The 11,356-nt window shown below is 38.5% G+C and overlaps 1 protein-coding gene across 1 annotated transcript in view; it reads right to left on the bottom strand.

The window, feature by feature from the left end:
- The window catches only part of LOC121324860 (protocadherin beta-15-like), a 2,696-nt gene extending 449 nt beyond the window's left edge, over nt 1-2,247 (bottom strand). Inside the window, exon 1 of the mRNA XM_041267070.1 lies at nt 1-2,247. This exon is cut by the window's left edge and continues 449 nt beyond it. Coding sequence (XP_041123004.1) covers nt 1-2,116 — 2,116 coding nt within the window. The 5' untranslated portion in view covers nt 2,117-2,247.
- Between the last annotated feature and the right edge of the window lie 9,109 nt (nt 2,248-11,356).

Below are 11,356 nucleotides of genomic sequence, written 5' to 3'. Positions count from 1 at the left end.
CAACCAATGAAATCACCAGATATAACGTCAAGTTTGAATTTGGAGTAGTGTCATCAGCGAAGTCTTTGAACTCTGACATGTCTGGAAAGCTGTCGGAAATGACAACATTGAGTGTAACTGTCGATGAGTATGAAGGTTGTCCGTTATCTTTAACTAAGACAACTAATCTTTGTTTCACAGTGTCTTTGTCTATAACGTCTCGCAAAGTTTTTATTTCCCCATTGTGAAGCCCTATGCTGAACAAACCTGGTTCTGTAACCTTATTTAGTTCGTATGAAAGCCACGCGTTCTGGCCTGAGTCTGCGTCCACAGCCACCACCTTGGTAACAAGATAGCCTGCTTGGGCTGTTTGAGGCAGCATTTCAAACACCACCGACACGTCGCTTTGTACTGGGTATAAAATCCGAGGCGCATTGTCATTCTGATCAACTATAAATACTTTCACTGTCACGTTACTGCTTAGTGGAGGAGACCCGCTGTCTTGTGCTTTGACGTGTATTTCAAATTGTCTAAATTCCTCATAATCAAATGAGCGCAGTGCAAATATGTCGCCACTGTCAGTGTTAACTGAAACATAGGACAATAATGTCTGTCCTTGAATACCATCTCCATAGACAGAATAAGTAATGTGTGCGTTTTGGTCTGTATCCAAATCTTTTGCTTGCAATGATAATATTGAAGTTCCTTGAATATTGTTTTCCATTACATACACTGAGTAGGACGTTTGATCAAATGTCGGTGGGTTGTCGTTGACGTCTGAAACTTTTACATATATGATTTGTGTAGCAGATAGGTGAGGTAATCCCTTATCTGTTGCTGTTAATGTTATATTGTACTCAGAATGGTTTTCCCTGTCTAATGCACTATCCGTTAGCAGTCTGTAATAGTTTTTACCTGATAACACGAGTTTAAACGGAAGATTGTCTTGAATAGAACATTGAACTTGACCATTGTCCCCAGAATCTTGATCAGAAACACCAATTAGCGCTACCATTGTCCCGGGCAAAGAATCTTCAGTTATTGAACTATACAATGATTTCAGTGATATTAAAGGAGCATTATCATTTAAATCTAAGATTTCTACCAGTACCTTACAATGTGATGCGAGACTTCCACTGTCTTTTGCTTGTATATCCAGTTCAAAAGCTTTTTCACTTTCAAAATCTATTATTCCTGCTACTCGTATCTCCCCAGTGTTGGCATCTATATTAAATAACTTACGTGCTTTGTCAGATAAATGCCTAAACGAATATGTTACCTCACCAAACTGACCTTCATCTATATCAGTGGCGTTTATTTTGATTATCAACGTGTTCGTGGGAGAATTTTCATCGAGAGTGGCTTTGTAGACAGATTTACTAAATATAGGGGCGTTATCATTGGCATCCATAACTATAATATTAATGTTAATTGTACCCGATCTTTGAGGGATTCCTCCGTCAATAGCACTCAAAATCAAACTGAACCAAGCCTTCTGTTCCCGATCCAATGCTTTCTCTAGAATCAGTTCCCCATAGCTTGTGCCATGGGCCCGAGTGCCTACATCCAAAGTAAAGTGATCATTTTTGCTCAGTACATATGATTGAATTGAGTTAGAGCCGACATCGGGGTCATGTGCGCTCTCTAGTGGGAATCTCGCTCCTGGCATTGTTAACTCGCCTATTTCGAATGTTATTTCGTTTTCGCTGAAACGCGGAGAATTATCATTTATATCTTGGATTTCTAATATAACGCTGTGAAACATAAATGGATTGTCCATTATAATCTGAAATTCTAATGCACATACTGTGGTCTGCCCACACAGTTCTTCTCTGTCAATTCTTTCATTCACAAGCAATATCCCAGTGTTCACATTCAGCTGACAGTATTGTTCTTTCCCTTCCGAAACAACACGGGCATTTCTAGCAGTAAACTGCTTAACATCTAATCTCAAATCAAGCGCTATATTTCCGATAAACGACCCCTGTTCCATTTCCTCTGAAATAGTGTATCGAAGCTCTCCCCAAACCATATTTATAAGAGACATTATAACAAGGAGTGCTTGTACTTGCCGCATTTCTGTCCATTGTTCCTTTTCCACAGAACGTTTCGTTTGACTTGATAATAAAAGAAGCATCGTTATCCGTTATTTTCTTCTTAAGTAACCCTCCTTATATCCAAAGACACCAATGTTAAAAATAATAGTCGATAAACAGATCTCCAGGCACCTTTAATACAAGCAAAACTTCACGGTACTGCTTAGGCAATGCCAACTAAGCCTGTACTGACACAGGGACTGTGGCAAGCTACTCTTATAATAGCAATGAAAAAGCAAGACAGGGTCTGAATATTTGTATCTAATCACTTTATTTGACAACAGCGGCACTTAGAGGCCTTTCCAAGAACCAAACTAAAACTATTTAAAAATATTAAAACAAACAATGCTTTCAGTGACAGACGGTTGGAAATTCCAACATTTTTTTTCTAGATAAATAGACAGATACTTTTTGAAATACTTTATTTAGCAATTAAATATAATTTACAAAATTAATATTTCAAAAACTAGGTTTAACCATGAAAACTAGTTTTGACCCACCCAAAGTGAAAACAAGTTACAGAAAACACTGTGGACACTGCAGTACATAGAGGTCACATCCTCCAGAACACAATGCTTAACAGCATGCATCGTTTACACACCAGATTTGTTCAAACATTTATACATTAGGCATTGCTTTATAGAAATTAAAATCCAGTTTAGCCCTTGTTAAAACAAGCTTTCTAAAAATGACAAAACGATCATTATTTTAAAAGCTATTTATTTAGTTTTTCTTGCTATTTAAAATTGCTAGCATGGCCTGTCAAAGAATAAAATTTACCAGATGGATTGAGTAGTTTCTTTTTTTGCAATAATTAAATCCAAATGAAAAAAAAAAACACCTCAGAGCAAATAAAACCCAAGTACATTCAGAGCAGCAAACAATTGTTTTAATCTGGTGCAGTATAAAAAACAATGGTAAATAGTTTCTCTCTGAGCAGAATGGACAGGAATCTGCCACCCCCAGGTTTATGACGCTCACGATGGCGTTAATGGCAGTGATGGTATGCAAGATTCTCCACTGCAGATCCCCTAATCGTTTTGAAACTGGTCGCGTATACAGGGTTCTCCAAGCTGGCGCTATCTGTCCCGCACCCCCAGTTTCTCTCTCTCTCTCTCTCTCTCTCTCTCTCTCTCTCTCTCTCTCTCTCTCTCTCTCTCTCTCTCTCTCTCTCTCTCTCTCTCTCCAATCAATCTAATCAATTTTTCTAACGATCAAACTGCACTTTATGAATACAAGCAGACTCTGAAAACGTGTCTTTTACTCACTCACACACACGCGCGCGCACACACACACACACACACACACACACACACACACACACACACACACACACACACACACACACACACACACACACACACACACACACACGTTATGAATAGGTCTTTGTAATTTAAATCAGTTAGCATTAGCCTACTCTACCATTTGAATTCGAACATTTTAAGTGACAGTGTTTCATGCCGGGTCACTTATCCCCTCTTTCAGCACCTGGACAGCTCCTTCTTCCTTGCTATTACTACTAAACAGATGGAAAATCGTAAAAGGAAAATCCAGGTAAAGTGGTGGTTCGGATGAGAAAGAGGTAGAAAGGAACATTTTTTTTTGCCAGTGTAACAACAATGTATATTATAACAACAAAAACAATTATTATTTATTATTATTATTATTATTATTATTATTATTATTATTATTATTATTATTATTATTATTATTATTATTATTATTACATAAGAACTTAAGAAAGTTTACAAATGAGAGGAGGCCATTCGGCCCATCTTGCTTCTTTGGTTGTTAGTAGCTTATTGATCTCAGAATCTCATCAGGCAGCTTCATGAAGGATCACAGGGTGTCCAGTGAGCGGAAGCGACAGCGAGTGGGAGAAGTACAGCCGTGGAAAAGTACAGAGCAGTTTAGAAGCAGAAAGGAGAAACTGCATCTTGAATTGCTTTAATCAGAAAACAGAGGACATTGGGGAAGCACAGCAGCAGCTCAAAGTCAAACAGCCGCGTGTGTTTTTCTGAAAACAAACAAGCTGAAACTCGGAGCAGCTGATTCAAATTCAGCGCCGTTCTGAGACACGGGCGAGGGGAGGAGCCAACAGCACAGCAGAACAACGCAGTTAAACGAGGCAGTCTTCCCAGCGACAGCGAGTGGGAGAAGTACAGCCGTGGAAAAGTACAGAGCAGTTTAGAGGCAGTTTGAAAGCAGGCTGACAGCTGCAGAAGAAACTAAACTTCAAAAAAAAAACCCTCAACATGGTCTTCAAGCCAATAATCTGTGACACCTGCTTGATGTGGGAAATCCGAGAAAACCCAGCGGAGCTAAACCAAGTGTGCGTAAAGTGCCGCGCGATCCAGGATTTGCATAAACTAGTAAGTATGCTAGAAATGGAGCTGGAAGAAGTGAGACAGCAACAGGATCTTGAGGAACTGGCACACCCACAATTCATGGAAGTCTGCATCACCCCTAACAGATTGAAAGCCACCAGGGAGATAGAAGGTCAGAACAGCTGGGTTCAAGTAGGCAGAAGCAGGTAAAAAAAGAAACTTCGTCAAACACAACCACCAGAAATCGAAACAACCAACAGATTTGAGTCACTTCAGAATTTTGATGAGCAGAACCAACAACAAGAGAATGAAAGGAACAACATCCAGGACCCATTGACAGTGGTGACCAGACAGCAAAAAGAAGGGAGGTCATGATTGTTGGGGACTCCATATTGAGAAACACAGCAAGTTCAATTCGCAGTTTGGACCCCCTTACTACAACAGTGTGCTGCCTTCCGGGAGCCTCGGTCAAGCACATCACTGAGAACATGGACAGGCTCCTAGAACGAACAGGAGACGACCCGGTAGTAGTCGTCCACATCGGTACAAACAACATTGGAAGAGACAGACCAAAATCCCTGCAAAACAAATTCAGAGAGCTAGGAAGGAAATTAAAAGAGAAAACCAAAACTGTGGTATTTACTGGTATACTACCGGCACCTTGCAAAGGACCATATGGACAGCTGGAAATAATTAATCAAAACGCATGGCTGAAGACGTGGTGCACACGGGAAGGCTTCACCTATCTTGATCATTGGACCACATTCTACAACGAGGACTGTCTGTATAGACGGGATGGACTGCATTTAAATAACAAGGGAACTAGTCTACTCAGAGAAAAGATCCTCGATCAGGTTCAGAAGCATTTAAACTAGAAAGGAAGGGGGGAGAAATCAACAAAAAAACAACTCAGGTAAGACAACCATTAAATGTATTTATCTAAATGCTAGAACTATCAGAAATAAAATTCTAGAACTTGAAGCTACTGCACTAACAGGTAAGTATGATGTGATAGGTGTTACAGAAACGTGGTTGTCTGAGAGTGATGGGGACAAATATAATATTTGTGGGTATACACTGTATAGGAAAGACAGGCAGGACAGAAGAGGTGGAGAGGTAGCGCTATACATAAGAAACAGTCTTGAAGCCCAGGTGTTAAACCTGGACAAAGAAAATAAAACCGAATCAATATGGGTCAGAATAACGGACAAAAATTCAAAGGGCATAATAATAGGAGCATGCTATAGACGGCCAGATTCAGATGGTGAGCACAATAATCTGTTATACAATGACATTAGAAATGTGTGTAGCAAAGGAGAAGCCATACTAATGGGGGATTTCAACTTCCCCCAGATAAAATGGGAAAACCCGGTGGGTAGCGTGAAGGATGAAATAGAAATGGTGGAAATGACAAATGACTGCTTCCTAACACAATTTGTCAAGGCACCGACTAGAGGGGAGGCATGCCTTGATTTAGTCTTTTCAAATAACGAAGATAGAATAACTAAAACAGAGGTCAGAGAACCACTGGCAAACTCAGACCACAACATGGTCTCATTTTAAGTGTTTTTTTAATCCCCAAAAGTAATGACTAAAGCTAAGGTTTACAATTTCAGAAAAGCAAACTATGAAGGTATGAAACAGAGACTTACAGAAGTAGATTGGAGTAAAATAGAGAAAACACCCACAGAAGAAGGATGGTTGTTCTTCAAAAATGTAGTACTAGAGGTGCAAAACAATTATATCCCTAAAGTAGACAAATCTAAATGTAAAACTAAATTGCCAAAATGGTTCGACAAAAACTCATAGGTCTTTTTCATAGATTCCTTCTCCAATTTCACTATCTCCCATATGATATTTATAATGCACATTTTTACTTCCTGCGTGCAGTACCTTACACTTTTCTCTATTAAATGTCATTTGCCATGTGTCTGCCCAGTTCTGAATCTTGTCTAGATCATTTTGAATGACCTTTGCTGCTGCAACAGTGTTTGCCACTTCTCCTATTTTTGTGTCATCTGCAAATTTACAAGTGTGCTTACTATACCCGAATCTAAATCATTAATGTAGATTAGGAATAGCAGAGGACCTAATACTGATCCCTGTGGTACTCCACTGGTTACCACATTCTATTCTGAGGTTTCTCCTCTAATCAGTACTTTCTATTTTCTACATGTTAACCACTCCCTAATCCATGTACATGTGTTTCCTTGAATCCCAACTGCATTCAGTTTGAGAAGGGATCTTTTGTGCGGGACTTTGTCAAAAGCTTTCTAGAAATCTAAATAAACCATGTCATATGCTTTGCAATTATCCATTATCGATGTTGCATCCTCAAAAAAAATCAAACAAGTTAGTTAGACACAATCTCCCTTTCCTAAAACCATGTTGACTGTCTCCCAGGACCCTGTTACCATATAGGTAATTTTCCATTTTGGATCTTATTATAGTTTCCATAAGTTTGCATATAATAGAAGTCAGGCTTACTGGTCTGTAGTTACCTGGTTCAGTTTTGTTTCCCTTTTTGTGGATCGGTATTACGTTTGCAATTTTCCAGTCTGTTGGTACAACCCCTGTGTCAAGAAACTGCTGCATGATCTTGGTTAGCGGTTTGTAAATTACTTCTATCATTTCTTTGAGTACTACTGGGAGGATCCCATCCGGCCCAGGGAATTTGTTTATTTTAAGAGCTCCTAGTCTCTTTAACACTTCTGCCTAAGTTATGCTAAAGTTATTTAAAACTGGATAGGAACTGGTTGACATGTGGGGCAAGTTGTCCATATCCTTTGTAAAAACTTATGAAAAGTAATCATTTAATCTATTTGCTATTTTTTTTTTCTTCATCTATGATTTTGCTATTTGTATCTCTTAGACATTTAACCTCCTCTTTGAATGTTCTCTTGCTGTTGTAATATTGGAAAAAACATTTTGGAATTGGTTTAAGCCCCCTTAGCAGTGTTCATTTCTATTTCTCTCTTGGCCTTTCTAACTTCCTTTTTGACTTGAATTTGCAGTTCTATGTACTCTTTCTGTGTACTTTGTTTTTGGCCCCTTTTTAATGCTCTATAAATTGCCTTTTTTGCTGATTTTTATTTTTTTTTAATTGATCTATTAAACCATTTTGGCAATTTAGTTTTACATTTAGATTTGTCTACTTTAGGGATGTAATTGTTTTGTGCCTCTAGTGCTGCATTTTTGAAGAACAGCCACCCTTTTTTGTGGATGTTTTCTCTATTTTACTCCAATTTACTTCTGTTAGTCTTTGTTTCATACCTTCATAGTTTGCTTTTCTAAAATGGTAAACCTTAGCTTTAGCCAGTACCTTTGGGGTTTTAAAAAGCACTTCAAATGAGACCATGTTGTTGTCTGAGTTTGCTAGTGGTTCTCTGACCTTGTTTTAGTTATTCTGTCTTCGTTATATGTTAGACTAAATTAAGGCATGCCTCCCCTCTAGTCGGTGCCTTGATAAATTGTGTTAGGAAGCAGTCATTTGTTATTTCCACTGTTTCAATTTCATCCATTGTGCTACTCATCGGGTTTTCCCACTTTATATGGGGGAAGTTGAAATCCCCCATCAGTATGGCTTCTCCTTTGCTACACACATTTCTAATGTCATTGTATATCAGATTATATTGCTCACCATCTAAATCTGACGGTCTACAACATGTTCCTATTATTATTATTGTCCAGGTTTAACACCTGGGATTCAAGACTGTTTTTTATGTATAGCACTACCTCTCCACCCCTCTTCTGTCCTGCCTGTCTTTCCTATACAGTGTATACCCACAAAGATTATATTCATCCCCATTACTCTGAGGCAACCAAGTGTCTGTAACACCTATCACATCATAGTTACTTGTTAGTGTAGTATCTTCAAGTTCTAAAATTTTGTTTCTGATACTTCTAGCATTTTGATAAATACATTTAATGGTTGTCTTACCTGAGTTGTTGATCTTGTTTTTATGGGATCTCCCTTCTGTTTTTTTGTTGATTCCTACACCCTTCTTTTTCTAGTTTAAATGCTTCTGAAACTGTTCAAGGATCTTTTCTCCAAGTAGATTGGTTCCTTTTTTATTTAAGTGCAGTTCATCCCATCTATACAGATAGTCCTTGTTGTAGAATGTGGTCCAATGATCAAGATAGGTGAAGACTTTCCATGTGCACCATGTCTTCAGCCATGTGTTTATTAATTATTTCCAGCTGTCCATATGGTCCTTTGCAAGGTGTCGATAGTATTCCAGAAAATACCACAGTTTTGGTCTTGTCTTTTAATTTCCTTCTTAGCTCTCTGAATTTGTTTTGCAGGGATCTTGGTCTGTCTATTCCAATGTTGTTTGTACCAATGTGAACGACTACTACCGGGTCATCTCCTGTTCATTCTAGGAGCCTGTCCACGTTCTCAGAGATGTGCGTGATGGAGGCTCCTGGAAGGCAGCACACTGTTGTAGTAAGGGGGTCCAAACTGCGAACTGAACTTGCTGTATTTCTCAATATGGAGTCCCCAGCAATCATGACCTCCCTTCTTTTTGCTGTCTGGCCAGCGCTGTTAATAGGGTCCTGGATGTTGTTTTTCATTCTCTTGATGTTGGTTTTGCTCATCAAAATTTTGAAGTGGCTTAAATGTGTTGGACGTTTTGATTTCTGGTGGTTGTGTTTGACAAAGTTTCTTTTTTTCCCTGCTTCTGCCTACCTGAACCCAGCTGTTCTGACCCTCTATCTCCCTGGTGGCACTTACATTTATTTGACCTGTTCTATTGCTTTTGATTTCAAAGTTTACTTAAAGTAATATAATACATAACAATATTTGAAGCACTCACTTCCCCAAATGTCTTTAAAAAAAGGTTGTATTATTATATTGTCACAAAAGCAATAGAACAAAAAGGTATACAGACTCGACCTTGTTGCCCGTGTTCCCCCTATTAACTCGAAATCAGCCAAGAGGGATATATGTAAGATCTAGCCCAAGCAGCAAGCAAATCCATTGCATATAGTCACAATTCATCTCAGCACATTGAATATATTGCACTAATAATTTGCTTAAATGTGTGTATGCTTACCTGTAGATAAACTTGTCTGCTATTAGAATCGGGTGCATCGTGACCATACAAGATTGTAGTAAAGTCCTCTGGATTGTTGAGATTATCCCATGCATCTTTTTCATTGCAAGGTCTGATATACTTAAATTCGCTCTTCCCTGAACCTGTAGTCAGACAGACCTCATAACTGTATCTTTGTTGTAGAGTGTCTGTCCAAACGTCAGTGTAGTTCGGAGGAAGATATGAAGTGGTAAGAGCAGGCTAATTTCCATTTGACATTTCAAACAAAAATCTAGAATGTCTCGTTTTGCAAAATTTGAAGGAAATTAGAACGATGATTGAAACCAAGAATAGTGAAGAAACAGCAGACAGAGCAATAACTAAATATAAAGTCAAGTTTTTATTGGGGTTGGTTTCAACAGGATCTTTGAACTCTGAAAGTTCTGGTAAGCTGTCTGAAATGATTACATTCACTGTAACTGTAGTAGAATAATAATTCTGCCCGTTGTCTTTTACTAATACAACCAATCTTTGTTTCAGAATATCTTTTTCTAAAACGTCACATGTAGCCCTCAGTTCCCCATTGTGAACACCTATGCTGAATAATCCTTGTTCTGTGGCTTTTGTTAGGTGATAGGAAAGCCTTGCATTCTGTCCAGAGTCTGCTTCAACAGCTACAACCATTGTCACCCGGTTCCCAGCTTTAGCTGACTGTGGCAACATTTCAAACATTAAGCTGTCGCTTTGTACTGAATACAGAATCTGAGGTGCATTGTCGGAGTTGATGTAGATGTATGATAATAAAGGTTTTCCTTGGATATTGATGCCTGCTCAAAAGTAGGCTGGCTGTCATTAACATCTGAAACTGAACCCGTATTACTTGTGTGCTAGACAGAGGAGAGGATCCCTCATCAGTTGCAGTGATGGTTATATTGTACTCCGAATCTCTTTCTCTGTCAAATGCATTTTTCGTGATCACATTGTAATAGTTGATATTGTATAAAGTAAGTTTAAAGGGGAGCTTATCTGTGATGGAACATCGAACTTTACCATTTTTATCAGAATCTTTGTCATGGATGCTTGTGAGTGCTACCATCGTACCAGGTTAGGAATCTTCAGGGACTGAACTAGATAATGATTTCAACGATATTACAGGCACATTGTCATTTAAATCTGAGATTTCAATTAACAATTTGTAGTGCGAATTTAGACTTCCGCTGTCTTTTGCCTGTATCTCTATATCATAAACTTTAGTAGTTTTAAAATCCACTTCCCCTTTTATGCATAGTTCTCCTATTTTAGGATTGATAGCAAACAACTGGCTTGATTTATCATATGCGTGTCTAAAAGAATACATCACCTCACCAAAAGAGCCTTCATCTAGGTCAGTAGCATTTACTCAGATTACTAAAGTATCTTTAGGTGCGTGTTCAGCCAACATAGCTTTGTATACACCTTGATTAATCACAGGGGCTGTTATCATTGTCATCCATAACTATTACATTTATTTTGATTGTGCCCGATCTTTCAGGAATTCCCCCATCGATAGCACTATGTTCCAATGAAAGCTCAGCCTGTTTTTCTCTGTCCAGTACCCTTTCTAGAACTAACTCAACATACATACTTCCATGAGTGTGGCTGTGTATTTCTAATTTAAAATGCTTGTTTTTGCTAAGTCTATAAGAATGAAGAGAATTGGAGCCGATGTCAGCATCATGCGCACTCTCAAGTGGGAAACTAGCTTCTGGCATTGATGTCTCAATTATTTCCAATGTCATTTCATTTTCGTGAAACCTGGGTGGATTATCATTAATATCTTGTATTTCTACTAAGATGTTGTTGAATGTATAGGGAGTGTCCAGTACTATCTGGAGTTCTAAAATGCATGCTAAGGTCTGTTGACACAATTCTTCTC

Source organism: Polyodon spathula, chromosome 12 (assembly GCF_017654505.1).
Source record: "Polyodon spathula isolate WHYD16114869_AA chromosome 12, ASM1765450v1, whole genome shotgun sequence".
Taxonomy (NCBI): Eukaryota; Metazoa; Chordata; class Actinopteri; order Acipenseriformes; family Polyodontidae; genus Polyodon; species Polyodon spathula.
The sequence above is the reverse complement of the archived record's forward strand: the minus strand, read 5'-3'. Positions and strand labels throughout refer to the sequence as shown.